The sequence below is a fragment of the Gadus morhua genome, chromosome 18 (assembly GCF_902167405.1).
Source record: "Gadus morhua chromosome 18, gadMor3.0, whole genome shotgun sequence".
NCBI lineage: Eukaryota > Metazoa > Chordata > Actinopteri > Gadiformes > Gadidae > Gadus > Gadus morhua.
The window spans coordinates 8,581,889-8,600,468 of record NC_044065.1 but is presented as its reverse complement, the minus strand read 5'-3'; the positions used below and the strand labels follow the sequence as shown (position 1 = coordinate 8,600,468).

Genomic DNA, 18,580 nt, shown 5'->3' with positions numbered 1-18,580 from the left:
CTGCATAGCCACAACCGCCACTCTGGCCTCGATTTCCAGTATCACTGTCGTTGAGATGCTGGAGGAGGACCCTACCCATTGGGGCAGGCCAATCGGGTGGCGCTAGACCTGTGATTGGGCGTGACATCCTAACCCCTTTATAGTAGAAATATAAAATGAATAGAGGGGCCTACTGAAATTATAACTAAAACAAATAATCTTGTTTTACAAGCCAACTGAAACCTGAAACTTCCTAACTGAGATGTAGGACTTCACTTATTCATCGACATCGTGGACAACCTGCAGTCAACCCCAGTGATAGGCCACACGGGAAAAAGAGGCGTTTCTTTTTTCTACGATGCTTGACATGATTGGGCAGGACTGTTCATAGTGGGAAGTGCGATACGCCGGTGTAGTGTCCGTAGGTTGCGCCAAACGCCATTTTGAGCTAACTGGTGAACGAAGAGAAAGATCCAGAAGCTGTCTTTCTGAAAGGTAAACCGATCCTCCCGTTCAAAACGACACGGACTTATCGTCGAGGAACCACCGATATACGTAGATTTAGCAGAGGGTGAGAACACATCGCCGTGCGTTTATTTCACGTATCGTGGCTGTTATCGAAATGACGTCACCGTTTCCCCTTATATTTTTACACTGACGCGGCATTCGGCCAACCGTACCTTAGCCGCTAGCCCGCAGAGCTAACGATGCTAGGTGGCTAACTGACGGCTTACTTGATAAACAGATGTGTGGGCGATAACCGAATGAAAGGATTATATGCTACCGACACTATCTTTGACGGCTTCGTGTGACGTCATATACGAAAAACATTATTTTTCGCTCTTTCGTTCGTCGGTGCGGATTGGTTGCCGGTGTTTCGGCTAGTAGCCTCAAGCTACGGTGGAAGGCTACTGACGCTAAATGAGCATCCGCCCTAACCAACACTAAGCTCCTCTAAGCTGGCTAAACATGAGCTAAGGTTGATTACTTAAAAAAAAAAGGCTGCTCCAGGTTTTCCCCTACGTGTACATGTACCCATCGCCAGGTCGGGTTGACCATTAATGGTGTGGCGTCGGATTGCGCCAGGTGCTAACGTTAGCCATCTTTTTCTCCGTCGGCCTTTAAAAGTCGGCGTCTGGTTAGCAAGCTAGCAAGGGTCGAGTGACAGCTACACGGAAACACCCCTACGGACACCTGAGACACACGGCCTGATGGTCCATTAGGCCCTAGTTTTTGTCCGTAATTGACGTTTATAAGTGACTGCGTGCGTTATTTTGTGCTAGTACGTCGACGGACGTAACTGGACGACGTAGTTGTTTCGGTTTGCTGTCGCGTCTCTTATACAGTCTTTTTTTTTCGCCTACTTCTCTCGCCAGGTCTGTCACCATGGGGAGTGCAATCGGAAAATTATTCAATGGCCTGTTCGGCAAGCGTGAGATGCGGATTCTTATGGTCGGGCTCGATGCTGCTGGAAAAACCACCATCCTGTACAAGCTCAAACTCGGCGAAATCGTCACAACCATCCCCACCATCGGTAAGGGCCTTTTGGTATATCCACTCACTTGGTAGTATATAACGACGTAGTATATAACGATATAGTTATCTAACCCTTTCATGCACTGTATTATTTCTCACGTTCATCCCATTGCATGTTAGCAGTAGGTACTATTTTGGGTTGCCTGATTTCCATGGTCACAACAGGTCATAGAAGATGTACTGATTATCGTTATACATGTCCTTAGCTCACCCAACGGGGTAGTTTTATAATTTGTGGTAAAACAAAGAATAAAATCCCCGATATCTTTAAACTCCCCTGGATGTCTAAGAAAATCATACCCACTGGGTGAGATGAAGACACGAATGTGCACCATCTCCATATTTTCCTTTTTCTGGGACCACATCAAATAAATAAATCATGTTTACTTGCTAGTCATGCTTTCGATGAGTTCAACCTGGGACCCACTGCAGAGGGTTATAATGCAGCGTTGGGTAGAAAATGGCACTAGTTCCTGCCAAGTAGCTTGGCATCGCTTTTGAAACATGAAGGTGCATTTAGTGATTGGTATATTATTGGGATTTCAGTAGGAAGGATGGTTTGGAGTGTGCTTATTCTCCCGTGTATGTATCCAGGCTTCAACGTTGAGACGGTAGAATACAAGAACATCAGTTTCACTGTGTGGGATGTCGGCGGGCAGGATAAGATCCGGCCCCTGTGGCGCCACTACTTCCAGAACACTCAAGGTGAGAAACACTTGGCCATCCATGGTAATACACCTGTTCTTTTGTCCTTTTTTATTATAAAGGAGGATATGCCTTCAAATGCTCTGTTGCCTTTCCATGTCCTAACATGGATGTCGCGAGTAGCATTTGGTACCTTTTTTATTTATAGTTTTATACCCCCATTTTATTTGAATGTTAATGCAGGTTGCGCAATGTTTGCAAATGGTCGTTGATTTACCTTCTTTTTTTTTGCCATCAAATCAGCCATGGTCAGCTTTCGTTGACAACGATAATGGTCGAGCTATATGAGATAGCTCGACCATTAGAAAGCCCATATCAGCTATCATTAGCACCAATAGTCATCATATATCAGCTAGTATTAGCAGCAGTCATGTCACCTCGACGTAGCATCATAAAAGCCATAAACTAGCATTAGTATCATTACAAAAATGTTGCCAAACAATTGTTGCCATATATAGCCTGCCCTTGTACACCTAAACGGCATCGTACACAAAACATTGGAATAGATAATGAATGGCGTAGACAATGCAGGGTGCAGTTCATTGTGTTGCAGTCTTCTGGCTTGAACTACATGATAGCTGAGGAGGCCATAGAGTAAATAACCCTTAATTTTACTAGTCAATTACCAAAATACAATTTATTATCAATAGCTGATTCATGTTTTTATTGTGGGCCTGAACTAGTGGCTAAAGATTCAGTCATATTATGACACTGTTGGTCACTTCCTGTTTGAATTCCTGGTTGTTTAGCCCTGCCCACTGCTAGTTCAAACACAGGTGTGTTCTGTCCTACGAGGAAATACTACTCTCATCGGCTATTAGTCCTGTCAGCCATTATCTATGTTAGCTTTTCATTAGCTTTATATTAAAAGAAGTATATTGTCTGGTCAGCATACCGATACCTTTTTTTATTTATCAAAATTAATTCAACAAGAGGACATGCCTCAAGATGATCAAAATGTTAATACATTTTAAATACAGTTTGTTCTCTACCCTGTAGTCGTCTATTATGGAAGATTTTCCCTTCCAAAGAGTACCCTGGCTGCTGGCTTGTAGTTTAAGATCCACTGGAGTCCAAATATGCACGCGTGTGTGTGTAGCATTAACAATGTGTAACCGTAATCATGTGTTAAACATGAACTGCTTGTAACCCTAACTGTGTGTGCACAGGGCTTATCTTTGTGGTGGACAGCAACGACAGGGAGAGGGTGAACGAGGCGAGAGAAGAGCTCGCTAGAATGCTTGCAGAGGACGAGCTGCGGGACGCCGTGCTGCTGATCTTCGCTAACAAACAGGTGAGGACTTAGTGTACAGGTGAGGGCACAATTCATGTCCAGGTGAGGCCTCTAGCTTCAGGTGGGTTCTTAACATGCAGATAAGGCCCTCCCCCCTCTTACCGTACAAGTCAGTCCTCCTTAACGTACCATTGACACTTTTGATTCTAACTTGTGATTGCATTTGCTATTTTATCTTTAACATGAAGCGTTTTAGAATCAATTATTAATCTAAGGGGGTGAGATCTTGTAAGCCTACAGGCGAGGCCTTAACGTACTTGTAAGGGGTGGCGGTAGAACCACCAGTATAGGTGAGAAGATACATTTACAGATTAGCCCCACTAACATGCAGGTTAGGCCCTCAGACGTCCTTAGCATCCCTAGTCCTGGTGAGCAGAGCATTGACGTGTGAAATGATCATGACCGTGGTGTGTCTCCAGGATCTCCCCAATGCCATGAACGCTGCAGAGATCACCGACAAGCTGGGGCTGCACTCTCTGCGCCAGCGCAACTGGTACATCCAGGCCACCTGCGCAACCAGCGGGGACGGCCTGTACGAGGGCCTGGACTGGCTCTCCACTCAGCTCAAGAACCAGAAATGATCCATTCCACCACCTCTGACTTTGTTTGTTGTTTGTTTTTTCTGTTGATTTATTTCCTGTTTTAACACAGTGGCAGCACTGGATCAGCCCCCCCCCCCCCCACTCCCTGACGTCCTCCCCCTTTTCCCCACCCCCCCCCCAAACGGCTCTCACTTCCTGTCATTCCCCCACCCGTCCCCGTCCCCCTAAACGACGTGTCACTTCCTGTCATTCCCCCCTCCTCCTGGGGCCTATACCCTCTGCTGCTCCTGTCCTGGGAGTCTGAGAGAGTGTTCATTCAGTGTGTGTGGTGTGTGTGTTTGTGTGTTGGCTGGTACTGGGACAAAGCCAGGCGTGCCTTCTACACACCTCGCTGTGAAAACAGTGCTCTGGCCTCCCCAAGCCCCTCCCCCTCCCCTCCCTCACAGGACGCATGGTTTTCAGAAGGCATAGAAGGAGCGAGGGGGTGCTCTCTCTCTCTCCTCCTGTGTTATTGACCTCAAAGCTAACCTGTCGCCCCAGTCTAGACGCTACGCTAGCATGTTCATTTGACCCGCCTTGGTTTAGAAACCCTCAAAGTTCTGGAAAAATTGCATCATAACCTGTATCAGGTTGAAGCAAATAAAAAAAACGCAAAAAAAACTAGACAGCCGATCCTCGACCGTTCTTGTGTCATTTGAAAATCATGCAGTTTCTTTTACTATCAGAGTGTATGTTAAGCAACGGTTCTTAGTCACAACCCTCCCCCCATCCCTCCCCCCAGCTCAACCATGAAGCACAAGGCAGACAAACAATCCATAGCTAGCTTACTTCAAACCAGAGGTCCCTAGCTAGGGTACCCTGACGTTAGAATACCTAGCTACCGTGCCCCCATGTTGGAATACCTAGCTAACTAGCATGCTCCAATGTTAAAACTGCTAGCTAGCTAACCAACATACTCCAAAGTTGGAATACCTTCCTGGCGTACTCTTAACATTTGAATGCCTTCCTAGCTAGTGTACTCCAATGTTGGAATACCTAGCTAGCTCCTATACGCCAATGTTCAAATGTCTAGATAAGATTCTCAAACGTTGAAATGGCTCGCTAGCACATTCCAATGTTGGACTACCTATCTGGCTTACACCTATGTTTGGAGTACCTTACTACACGGCGTTCCCTAACGTCGCAATACCTAGCTAGCACACTGTAACGTTGTAATGGCTAGCTAGCAGTGGGTTGCTAGTAGATCATTAGCCACACGGTCTCCCTTGGTATGTGACGTGGTTCCGGGCGCGCTGGCTCATCCCTCCACGGTGTTGGGCATTTCAAAAAAAGCATGGCGCGTTCGACCGTCTTGAGTTATCAGCATTTTCCATGTAAAGCTTGAAACGTTGTTCCTCTCTGAAATGTTACCCGTGTTTTTGTTTTTCCTTTCCTTTTTGAGTGTTTCCATTTGTACGGGACTGCTAAATGATATGCTTCAGAGCAGTTAGACGGCCTGCATATGAAGTTAGGAGTCCTGGAACGCTTTCCCACGGTTTCTAACGTCCCTGGTGGGGTGACGCAGGCCCCCTGAGCGGTTGAGCTCGCTGGTGAAGAAGCGCCAAGGTTGTAGACGCTAACCGCTTCAGACTAATGAAGGAAGCAACCCTGGGCCAGCTGTCTGGTTGCTGATAATAGAACATGTCCCGGTCCTGGCTGTGGAGGACACCCCTGCCCCAGGGGCGGAGCGGGGGTGCAGACTGCTTGTCTGACACCCAGGGCCCCACCCAGCAACCTCTGGTCAAAGATTGTAAATCTGTAAGTCTCTCTCCCCTCCTCAAACTGCTTCGATGGGGGTTTTCCTCAATACATTAATAAACATGATTCGATCCTACTATTCTGCTGTCGATGTTTTTATTGTTGTTGCCTCTTTTATTATGATTTTGGTAGTCCATGATGTATTCTATCTTTATAAAAGACCGCTTAATAAAAGCGTTATAGAAATCCGCCGACTGTAATCTGGAAATTAGTGTCAACTGGTGAAGGCTACACCAGCCACACGGGTAGTAGGCTAGTGTTCCGGTAAGTCAATATAACTGATAAAATGAAAAAAGCGTATGTTTATTACCTTAATTCTATTATCAGCCTGTATTATAGAATGCATTCAGAATTGAGCATACTGTCTTACCGAATATCTAGAGCTGCTATTCCATACGCTGTTGTTGCCAAACATGAGACGGCGAACCGCATACGTCACGTTGCACACCTTCACCTGTCCTGTCGAAAGTTGTCCGCTGCACACGACGCTCCTCCCCGCAGGTTTTTTTTAGCCTCCAATAAAACCGAACTCTAGCTATCCACTTAAGAGGAATTCTACTCGTCCTGTGGCTACAAACATTGGAGAAATGTTGATGGTCCAAACAACCACAGGTACGTTTTCACCTCCGCTCTGTCCAACATGTACGAGGCGAACAGGTGTAGGGAAATACGTGCCAACTCGCCGGGTGATACTATGGCCTGTATAGAGTATAACTAACTAGCTTCCCGATCACAACGTTTTCATCGTCTAGTACGACTCGGACCACGAAAGCGTAGTATTCGACCGTAAAAACATGGGCAAGGTTTGAGGCCCCTGGCCCGTACCAGCTCCAGGACGTAGGTTGAGGACAGGGGATGTTAAGTTTCGGGGATTTCTTTCATTAATCACTGATACAATAGACGTGCTATAAATAAAAAGTGTTTTGTACAATAACTTAACAATTTGCCGGCATTGATCAAGCAACTTAATTCCGGTAGAGCTTTGATATTATGACCATTGGGAATGACGTTGACGCTGTGATCAGGCACGCCTAAAGCGATGTGCCATATGTCGTCATTTTAAGGACACGTTTTGGCGTTTTGTCACTTACTTATTCTCACGAAGTCATCCAAGGGGCACATATTGACTTTTCAATTGTTAAGAAGTTGTCTTTCAGGTGTGCTGCTATTTCTCTTTGGTTGTTGTGTCCACACGGGGCGATGGGAGTGTGACGTCACACACCTTAACTTGTCAAACAACCCCGGCCTTCCTCCTGTTTATTTCTTTGGTCTGAACAAAAAGTTTGATCGGAAATTGAAGTTAATTGGTAACATTGATTTTATTTGATTGATAGGGTGGCATGGGGTGTGGATATTGATTGAACATTTTATTTCTACTTTGTACTTTGTTACAATGGACACCCAATGGCGCCTTCTTACAAGGTGAAATGTTGGAGTTGGTATCTTGGCAGTATTATGCTTGGCAACATGCTGGAGTAGTAAGCATGGTGTCCTTCCAGGTGATATTAAAGAGTTGTAACCATAGCAACCTGTTTCTAGGCGATGTGGTGGGGTTGTAAAAATGGCAGCATTTTGCTAGGCGACGTACAGTTGTAACCATGACGGGTGGTTGCTAGGCGACATGACGGCGGTGGCCGGGCCCTGGGAGGAGTTGATGGAGGGGGAAGACGACAGCTACCTGTCCGGCTCCACCATGACCCTTGACCTCCTGGACGATGAACCCCCTGCCTTACGTCACCTCGAGCCACGCCACCTGACCCACTCCCAGCCAATCACCATCAGCCCTGCCAGGTGGGGAAGCACACACACACACACACACACACACACACACACACACACACACACACACACACACACACACACACACACACACACACACACACACACACACACACACACACACATACACACACACACTCATTTTGCTGATCAGAGAGGAAGTGACTCAGTGATATTGTTCCATTTTTATCCCTTGACACGCACAATCATGATTTGATGCAATATGGAACTTATGTTTCATTTTCTCCATGATGCATTCTAGCTTTAATCTCTTCTTCCCCTCTGACTTAAGATACGAAGAAAGTACAGGACATTAGTAGAAGTAGAAATGTGTGTGTGTGTGTGTCTCTCTCTCTCTCTCTCTCTCTCTCTCTCTCTCTCTCTCTCTCTCTCTCTCTCTCTCTCTCTCTCTCTCTCTCTCTCTCTCTCTACACTGATCATGTATACCGTCACTGATTTTCAGGGTCAAAGCTGATGAGGGCCGGTGGTCCTCCTCCTTGCCCACCATACCCAATCCCTTCCCAGAGCTGTGTAGCCCCCCCCAATCCCCTGTGGTGATTGGCTCAGTCCCACCATCGGCAAGCGACAAACATGTATGTTTATTTATATTCTGTTGAGCGGGATGTCACTGTTAATATTACGCAGCAATAACATCAAATTAAACTTTTCTTCCATAGTGCCTTTGGGAAGAACAGCAATACAAAATGCCAAACAAGGGAAACTCCATGACATGAATGGGTTTAAAATAATAGAATTACCTCAATGTGATTATTATTGAGGTAAATGTCAGTGCTATTGTAATTAATATCAGTACTATTGTAATATATCCTTTTTTTAATTTGTTAACAGTTTTTATCTTATATTTTTACAATTTATATTGATATCAGGATTAAGTATCAGTATTTATAATAGTAACTGTATAATTATTTATATCTATATTTGTATCAATCACCATATAATTATGAATAACCACATTGATGTAATTATGAGTAACCGTGTTAATAGCATTATTAATATAATATTATTGCGTACTTGACTCGACTGCAGTAGCGCGACATGTTGAGGTTTGATTGACATAAACATGTGCGTACATGTGTATGTCAATCAAACCTCAACATGTACGCACACACACGTACGCACACATGCACTCACGCTGTCTTCATTTTGGCTCACAACACGAGACTGGTATTGATTCAATCTGCAGCCCGAAGCACACAGTTTATTAAACTCGACCACAAATACACTGAGATGAACTCTTCAGTCTGATGCCTGAAGCACACAGTTGATTAAAATCTCATACAAATGAAGCGAGTCCATTTAAGTCTTGTTATCCGGCACTGTGCCAGCTAAATATGGGACATGTGGTGAGGCGATACGGCGCGATAAAGAAGGCATGTATGAAGCCATCTGTGTGTTGCAGGTATTATCATAGAATGGCTTTTGTTGGATTTCTCCGTCACAGTAGAAGGTCTACAGAAGCTGTCCAGCCTGATTATGAAGAGCAGAATGCTGTATTTACTTCTAGCATCTGTTCTCTCTCAGCTTGTGTATGGCTGTGGCTCCCACCAAAGGAGGAGTTTCCCCTCCTGATTGACACTTTCAACACCCCCTCTGTAGCTACAACATTGGTTTCTTTCTCCAGTGTGCCGGTTTCAGGTCAGGTCAGTCTCTTTCCCTGAGTGGTGATTGGCTGCCATCAGTTCTGATGTCATACACCGTGTCTGACACCTGGCCCACCTCAGGGCATTGTGTTTGTGTCTTCAAGTGTACAAAAGGCTGCTGTTGACAGACTGACTCCGTAGCTTCTGATTCACATCTAGAACCAGTTAGTCGGTAGGCTGGAAAATCCCTCCCAGGCGGTCTTCCCTGTCTACCTGTTGTGTCTGGTTGCTGGTTGAGAGGATTCTCGGCCACATCACTACGCGTTGTTGACGGTTGAGGACGCCTTGAACCATCAAGGCATACCATGGACATGAGTGATGGCCGCTCATTGTTCTGTTCACGTGTCATTCTGCGGAACCGTATCCTAGAAACACAGTGTTCCCATCCACTACCGGAGTGTGACTGGGAGGTGTTGGGCTCAGTGCATTCGGGTCTTGTCTGGGTGGTTTAGTGAGGCTGTCATACAGGGCAGCCTAGGGGTTGATCTGAGGCCTCACAGTGAAGTTCCTGGATTTGTACATGGAGTTTACCGGCTGCTGTTGTTGGTTCCCTAATATTTCACCAAATGGACTCACTGTATGTGCTCTCCTCCTCAAGTTCGATCCTTGATTGTCCCAGCTCGGTCTCTTCCCCTGTGGTTGAATAATCTCAGATCCAGCAGCCCTGTTTTATAGCAGAAATTGTCGGGGGGGAACGGAAACCAAGAACTGCATGTTTCGTTAGAGATAATCAACAGAAGAAAGCACATTTGCGTGTGGATGAAAGTGTTTCTCCAGTGGAAAGATACGCTGTTGATTTAAAACCTTTACGGACCGGTTTTTACAGTTTATTGGCCGATTATATGTTGCAGTTTTTCATTGGACTCTGTTGTACTTCCTGTACATTTTTATGTAGTCACAAAGCATCCCGTCCTTATGATTCCATGATAACAATCACCTCATCTGTGTGTTTCTATGATGACAAGGAGAAAATTGGTTTCATTGGTTTACTCCCTTAGTTACTTCCTCATCAGAGGACTGTCAGAAAATACAGTTAGATTGGGCATAAAAGACAATATTTTTTCACCTACGTATGACATACTGCTAATCAAATCTGTAGGAAGTGATACAGGTTAACTATGTTTAAAGAAACTGCAGTATGAAAAGTTATCACACAACAATTAGGTAGTTCAAAATAATGGTCTTCAGTCTTATAGGCCAATCTTTGTATAGATATGTATCGATGTATATAGATATAAAAAAGCATAGAAAAATAATAATCTTCTGATAGTTAAAAATAAGTCTTCAGTCCTTTAAGTAAATCTTTCTAACGATATGTATCTATGTATATAGATATAAAAAAGCATACCAGAATTTTTTTTTATTCTAATCAAGTTGATATAATGAATGTTAATTTAAATATGCAACATGAACAATCTGAGTATTATCATGAATGTATATCACATAATATGACCTATCTCATGATTGCAGCTGATCAGGGTGTTTGGGGAGGACAGCTACAGCCGGTCTCTGTGGGTGTCTCGTGGGGCTACAGCCAAGGAGGTGTGCCATCTGCTGGTACAGACAGCTCACTGCAGCGACCAGGAGAGCTGGGCCCTCATCGAGTTCCACCCCTCACGTGGCCTTGGTAACAATGGAAGCCATCCCCATTACCCCACTCTTTGTGTGTGTGTGTGTGTGTGTGTGTGTGTGTGTGTGTGTGTGTGTGTGTGTGTGTGTGTGTGTGTGTGTGTGTGTGTGTGTGTGTGTGTGTGTGTGTGTGTGTGTGTGTGTGTGTGTGTGTGTGTGTGTGTGTGTGCGTCTGACAAGTAATAACGGTTCTAATGAGTTTCTGAAAACCTGAAGATTTTAGAAAACATTTCTTTGTTTTTGTGGTATTGCGGTCAAAATGATTTATCTTCCTCTTTGATCCTCTTTTATGACTATCTGTTAATATACAGTATATTTATGAGTTGTTGACTGTAGACTGATAGGGAAGTGGGCAGTGAGAGTGAGACTTGAGACTAGGTTGAGACTTAACACTGCATACATTTCAGATATATTTCGTAATTTAGCGAAAGCAAATGAAAGCCACTTGCAGTGAGGTTAGGCTGCATACATGGAAGCAGATTTGGTGACCCAATTTACAATTGGAAGAATTATTTGAAGAAATAATTAAAATTGATATTTGACATAATCAGAGCAGCGAGTGTAGGGGCTTGGTGTAGCCCACAACGTTTGGGCTGGGAGTGGAACACCCTAATCAATAGAGAGTCCCCTGATGTAGAATTTGAATCCTGTGTGATAATGTACCATGGAGTCTGTAGTGAGCCACTCTCCCTCTCATCTAGAGCGATGTCTGGAGGACCATGAGATGGTTCTGCAAGTCCAGACCTCCTGGTCCATCAAGGCTGACGCCAAGCTGCTGTTTCGGAAGAACTACGCCAAGTACGAGTTCTTCAGAACCCCCGCTGTGAGTCCTGGCACGTCCTGTTCTGTGGTCCCGGGTCTAGGACCAGGCGTTTATGTGTTAAATCTCTTTCTCTGCTGTTGTGTTGGAATGCACGTTTTTGCTTGTATTGACTTGCGGTGCTGTGTAAATACATGCATTTATTGGAATGATCCTTTGTAATACTAATATTTAGTCCTTTAGCAGAACGTCTTATAGTACATATTTTTGGATGCATTCCCTTAGGAAGCAGGTAAGGCTTAGGGACATCCTGTTCTAGGATGGTTACAGTTAGACTGGTGAGAAGTTGTGCGGAGAAACCTCCTAGAATCTTTGGGAACCATGTCCGCCCAGTGCATTACTCTGTTCTGCATTCCATTATCCCACAAAGGTACCATTTAGAATGCATTTCTATTTAGTCGTGTTTCCCCAAGGCTTTGGACAGATTCCCCACCCAACTACCCAGTTGAATAAGATATTTTGCAACAATGCAATAGGAAGGAAGTGTCCACTTCCTCAACCACGCCCACACACACAAACTCCACCAACCACACATGAATCATGATGAACTGTGTCAGTCCACGGCGTCCCCTGGCAGAACATTGTAGCGTGCTAACAAACAGCGTGTTTACACGCCATTGTCCTATGGTCTGCAGCTCTTCTTCCCAGAGGCCATGATCTCTGACAGCGCAGACGCCTCCCACGGCATCAAGTCCTCCGAACTCATCGAGGTAAACCCTTACTCCACCGGGTAAACCAATGGCATTCATCCCTTGACCTGGTTAACCAATAGCATTCATCCTACGACCTGGTTAACCAATAGGATTCTTCCTACGACATGGTTAACCCATAGAATTCATCGTACAACCTTGTTAACCAATAGCATTCATCCTATGACCATGCTATCCAATAGCATTCATGCTGCGACTTTGTTAACCAATAGCATTCATCATACATTCTACAAAACAATGTGCCTAGATTACATATATATACATTTAATAGGGATTTTATTTTATTTTATGTTAATCCGCCAAAATATGGCAGATTATCGTCAACAAAAAGTTTATAGCCCTATAGCATCCATCCATGTAAGGAAACCTGCCTCGCGTGTTAAAGGAGACATATTATACCACCAGGTGTGAGTGTGATTAGCCTTACAAGCCGTTTCGAAAATCCGCCCCATATGACATCACTAGTGGGCGTGTCCACCTAGATCGGTGCTGTATAGCTCAGTCTAACAGCCTACCCAGTGGACTGAAGTCAACCTTGCTCATCTATGCAGCACAGAGCTAGGTGGACACGCCCCCTAGTGATGTCATATCGGGCAGATATTCAAAACGGCTTGTAAGGCTAACCACACTCACACCTGGTGGTGTAATATGTCCCCTTTGAGTGACGATGCCCCTCTCCCTCCTAGACCCTGCTGCGGTCGGGTTCGTGTCCGGAGATCCAGGGCTTCCTGCAGGTGAAGGAGCCCAGCCGCCGCGCCTGGAAGAGGGTCTACTTCCTGCTGCGTCGCTCCGGCCTCTACTCCTCCACCAAGGGATCCTCCAAGGTCAGCTGACCTCTCTGTGTAGAGCTTCCCAGGGATGGCTGACGGCTGCCTCATGTTTTTAACCCTTGTGTGTGTGTGTGTGTGTGTGTGTGTGTGTGTGTGTGTGTGTGTGTGTGTGTGTGTGTGTGTGTGTGTGTGTGTGTGTGTGTGTGTGTGTGTGTGTGTGTGTGTGTGTGTGTGTGTGTGTGTGTCTGTCTAGGAGCCTCGCCACCTCCAGTGTGTAGCAGACCTGGGCCAGCTCAGTGTCTTCCAGGTGGTGAACGGTCGTCGGCTGTACGGAGCGCCCAGCAACTACACCTTTTGTATCAAGGTACACGCACGCACGCACGCACACACGCACACACAAATGCACACACCATACACAAGCATGCATGCAGTCACTCACTCACTCGTAATTTCTGTAGAACCTGTCTTTTCTATAGATCCTTAATATGTAGAGCTTAATATGAGTGGTTAATTGTGTGTGTGTGGGTTTGTGTCCGTGCGTGCGTGCCTGTGTGTGTGTGTGTGCGCGCGCGCGCGCGTGTGTGTGTGTGTGTGTGTGTGTGTGTGTGTGTGTGTGTCTGTGTGTCTCCAGCCTGCCAGAGAGCCTGTGCACACTCGTGGTCTGAAGCTGCTCTGTGCCGAGACTGAAGAGGCTCGCACCTGCTGGACCTCCGCCTTCAGGCTCTTCAAGGTGTGACCTCATGACCCCTGAACCTACGACACCTTAGGTTCCACACACTGTCAAACCTGACGACGTTCTCTCTTTTCTGTGTTTGTGTGTGCGCCTGTGTCTGTCTATGTGTGTATGTGCGTGTGTATGGCGGGATTCAGTATGGGAAACAGCTTCATTCTAACTTCCAGTTCTCAAAGTCAGCTGCTCAGTGGTCCAACGACCGGACAGAAACCAGACTGGTAAGAACCCATCTTACACACTATATGCCCTCATCTATAAATTATACCGAGTATGTGCGCGCCATACCCAGTATACCAAGTATACCCAGTGAACACACTATACAAACTATAACCAGTTTTTATACTGGTATAGTGCCCAGTATATGCCCACTATACTGAGGTATTCTGAGTGAGTATTGAGATAAGCCCACTATACCCACTATACGCAGTATAAGCCCTCTAGATCGACCATTCCCATTATATTCCCACTATACCCACTATACACACTTTACCCAGCATACCCAGTACAAAACCACTATACATAGTATCCACACTATAGCTAGTTACACACTATAACTAGTTTACCGAAATGTACAGTATTTAATAGTTTCCGTGTGTGTGTGTGGGTGTGTGTGTTTCAGAGGGGCTCCGACGCCAGCCTGGTTGCCATGGATTTCTCGGGCAGCGCGGGGCGAGTGATCAGCGCCAGCGAAGCCAAGAGTGTTGAGCGAGAGGAGGGGCAGAGCTGGAGGGTGAGAGACATCGACACATATAGACACTGAGGCATGGAGAGAGAGAGAGACAGAGACAGGCAGGCAGACAGGAGAGAAAAAGTATGATTTACATTCTTGTGTTTCATTTACGCTTTTTGTGCTTACATTAAATATTTTTCGTATAAATTGTCATGTTTTTGTCGTGCAGATGTAATGGAAATTGATAGCGACCGAGAGTGGTTCAACACAGACAGGCTGTAACACAATGTCTACCCCTGTAACTTTCTCTGACCCAGAGAAGAGAAGCCCTCCTGGGCAACCTGGCCGGCCGGGCCCCAGGCCTCAGACCAGACTCTGGGGCTCCAGGGGCCGGCGGAGCCAGAGGGGCTGGAGGAACCAAAGGGACCTCAGCCAGCCAAGGGGCCCGGCCCTCTTGTGAGTGTTTTCATCAGCAACTACTGAAAATAACGGGCATTAACATGATTAAAGTGTGTATTGATGTGTGTGTGTGTGTGTGTGTGTGTGTGTGTGTGTGTGTGTGTGTGTGTGTGTGTGTGTGTGTGTGTGTGTGTGTGTGTGTGTGTGTGTGTGTGTGTGTGTGTGTGTGTGTGTGTGTGTGTGTGCAGCCATCCACAGGGGTCACCCATGGTTCCATGGGGGTGTCTCCAGAAGGGAGGCCGAAAGGCTGGTGGAGGAGCAGGGTCTGGTGGATGGGTGAGACCCCCCCCCTCCCCCCTAACCCTCGGTCTTCACCATCCACCACACTCTCCGAACTGTATTTCTAGTTTTGGGACATTGGCTCTGTCCCAAATGTGAACTTACATTCACAAATCAGAAACCCCAAAACGCATGTTTTGTCAATTCAGCTAAATGTCCCCAATGGAATGCTTTCTATGTATATGTTAAGCATGGCCTGCTAGCATTGTAGCTGGTTAGCCTTAGAAACAACACCCTCTTGTTTATATTAATATATGTATGTTTCCGTGTTTGTGTGTGTGTGTGTGTGTGTGTGTGTGTGTGTGTGTGTGTCTCTCTCTAGTATGTTCCTGATCCGGGATAGTCAGCAGCAAGCCCTTTGCTTTGTTCTCTCTCTGTGTCACAAACTCAAGACGAAACACTACTTGGTCATACCGGTCAGTCCCAGCTCTATTATGAAATGATGTATATTCCTTATGAAGGTATATTCTATATACATTCTATATATTTGTGTGTAAATGTGGGGGGTAAATAAATATATATCTGTAATTTATATATATTTATATTTAATAATCTATACATAATATTTATTTATATGTATGGAGTACTGTGTCAGTACTACAGTGTACTTATATTAGGTTAATTAATGTATATTGATATACTTCTCTATGTTTAACTCTAAAGTGTGAGGAAGGAGGCCGCCAGTACTACTCCATGGACGACGGGGTGACGGTGTTTGCTGACCTGCTGCAGCTGGTGGAGTTCCACCAGATCAACCGCGGAATCCTCCCCGTCTGCCTCAAACACCCCTGTGTGGGTGTAGCACTTTGACCTCTACCCCGCCCTCTAGCTTAACCTCCACCCTCCAGCACCACCTCCAGCCTGTAACACCACCTCCACCATCGGTTCCAAACTCAAGCTCCATCTCTGCCTTCACCACCACACCTCCACCCTCCAGCTCCACCTCCAGCATTGGTTCCAAACTCAATCTCCACCTATACTACCACCATCACACCTCCACCCTCTAACCTTTAACTCCATTTCAACCTCCAACCTTTAGCTCCATCTCCAACCCAACCCCCACCCTCTAGATCCAGCTCCACACTCACTCCACTGCCACCCCAATATTTACCAGAATCACTGTCACTATCTCCAGGGATATGTATAAATGTGTGTATATATGATCCTCTTCGACCAGAAACCTGGAACAGGAAGTAACCCAAACACTTTTTTACACGAGATAAGAGCGTCTGGATTTTCGTTGTGACGAAAACGTAGACGTTAATGTTGGCCACCTGGTGTCGCTGTTGACTTAATTTAACCGTTTCTTGACATTGTGAGAGATGCGCAATATTTCGCCGGTAGCGTATTTTAAATTATATATTTAATAAAACTGTCTGATTACTTACGTCTCTGTTGGTGGCTAACTGGTGTAGTCTAACAGCCTGTTGTTCTGTCGTTCTTTTGTTCGCACATTCTATGTGAATGCTGCATCCTTAATGTTTTTTAATTGGATTGGTCATTATCATTAGTTCTACGATGTTGGCATTAGTCGCAGATTTTCATTAAAGTTAATATGAAGGTTAACATTATTGTTTATTAAATACATTTTGGGTTTTGTTTCATGTTTACCTTCCAATATTGGCTGAATAAATTATTTCAAATGTTAACATCGTTCTGATTATCTCATCAAAGCTTAAAGGACACAAAATAAAATATTTAGCATTTATGTATTTACGTGTTTACAATTTGCTTCTATCGGTGTGTGTGTGTGTGTGTGTGTGTGTGTGTGTGTGTGTGTGTGTGTGTGTGTGTGTGTGTGTGTGTGTGTGTGTGTGTGTGTGTGTGTGTGTGTGTGTGTGTCTCCGTCTCCGTGTCTCCGTGTCTCCGGGAAAAAAACTCTTAAATCGAGCCTCCCCAGCGCATCCAGGGTTGCCATGGTAACAACCCCCCAGGCAGGTAAAGTAGGGCCGGGACATCTTTCTTTCCTCTGAAACCAACTTCCTAACTTCCTCCCATGATAGAGAACCCAGAACACAGAGACACGCAAACACACAGGACTGAATCGTGAACACACTGAACCTAACACGCACACACACTAAAGTCTAAAGGATATGATCTGGATTTTTTTATTCGATTTTTCCTGCCTGACACATTCCCCACCCCACCCCCTCACCCATACCCCCCCTCTACATCTCCCCTTTCCCCTCCCATCCCTCCATCTCCTCTATCTCCCTCCTCTCTCCAGCTCCTCCTTCCTCCACCTTCTCTCCCCTCCTCCGTCCATCCCTCGCCTCCTCTCCTCCTCCTCCCCACACCTCCTCCTCAACTCCCCCTCCTCCCCACCCCTTCCTCGTCCTCGTCCTCCTCCTCGTCCTCCTCCTCCTCCCTCCGTCTACCCACCTCCTGATCCATTCTCTCCTCCCACTCCTGCTCCTCAACCTCCCTCCCTCATATCCTCCACTTTCGGCCTCCTCCCCTTTCCCAACATCCCCCTACTCCTACTCCCCCCCCCCCACAGCTCCTCCTGCCCTGCCCCCCCCCCCCCCCCCCCCACCACCACTCAAACCCAACCCACACTCCCCCTCTCCTCTCCTCTCCTCTCCTCCGAATAGTGCAGCAGATCTGTCGCCCTGTGATGTATGTGCCGTTGCATTGTGGGTCGGCAGCCTCCCTGGCATGCCCATCCATTTGAGTTCATCTCTCTCTCTCTCTCTCTCTCTCTCTCTCTCTCTCTCTCTCTCTCTCTCTCTCTCTCTTTCTCGCTCAGCCTGTCTGCTTATCTTTCCCCTTTCATCCTTAATCTCTCCCTTCCTCTTCTCTCTCAGGCACTATCACGGTGTGTGTGTGTGTGTGTGTGTGTGTGTGTGTGTGTGGGGGGGGGGTCTGGGGGTGTGTGTGTTGTGTGCGTGGGGTCCAGCATAGAAGCTGCTAGTGATATAAAGTACCATACTGTAGACTTACTGCCATGTGTTCAACTCTGTGTTTATCACAAACAACTAGCAACTAAAAACAGATGTCAAGTAGTACAACAGCAGAAACCGTGGCCTAGGGAAACCTTTTATTGTAGCACATCATAATATTTAATGATACCTCAACATCAAAATATATGTTAAGATATTATATCACAATATGATATTATATAGCGCATATTGTAATCGTATTTAGGCCTTATCCTTTCTCTTTCATCTATGCTTTGAAGGGTCCCATATTTCAGGTGGGATGTTAATTAAACATT

General features: G+C 45.8%; 2 protein-coding genes across 3 annotated transcripts; both read left to right on the top strand.

Moving 5' to 3' along the window:
* Window positions 1-191: 191 nt before the first annotated feature.
* On the top strand, window positions 192-5,932 carry LOC115531119 (ADP-ribosylation factor 2). 2 transcript variants are annotated; one of them, XM_030340178.1, is made up of 5 exons: window positions 192-474; window positions 1,356-1,513; window positions 2,110-2,220; window positions 3,390-3,514; window positions 3,934-5,932. In XM_030340178.1, exons 2-5 carry the CDS (start codon window positions 1,366-1,368, stop codon window positions 4,093-4,095), a joined length of 546 nt encoding a protein of 181 aa, XP_030196038.1. In that variant the 5' UTR covers window positions 192-474; window positions 1,356-1,365; the 3' UTR covers window positions 4,096-5,932. The 2 variants fall into 2 exon arrangements, with proteins under 2 accessions (XP_030196038.1, XP_030196039.1); XM_030340179.1 differs by having other exon boundaries at window positions 388-550.
* Window positions 5,933-6,299: 367 nt separating this feature from the next.
* Window positions 6,300-16,580, top strand: grb7 (growth factor receptor bound protein 7). The gene is made up of 15 exons (XM_030340828.1): window positions 6,300-6,465; window positions 7,470-7,644; window positions 8,096-8,225; window positions 10,764-10,920; window positions 11,624-11,745; window positions 12,378-12,452; window positions 13,139-13,276; window positions 13,476-13,586; window positions 13,854-13,952; window positions 14,093-14,173; window positions 14,575-14,685; window positions 14,943-15,081; window positions 15,273-15,360; window positions 15,686-15,779; window positions 16,027-16,580. Exons 1-15 carry the CDS (start codon window positions 6,441-6,443, stop codon window positions 16,171-16,173), a joined length of 1,692 nt encoding a protein of 563 aa, XP_030196688.1. The 5' UTR covers window positions 6,300-6,440; the 3' UTR covers window positions 16,174-16,580.
* Window positions 16,581-18,580: the final 2,000 nt, after the last annotated feature.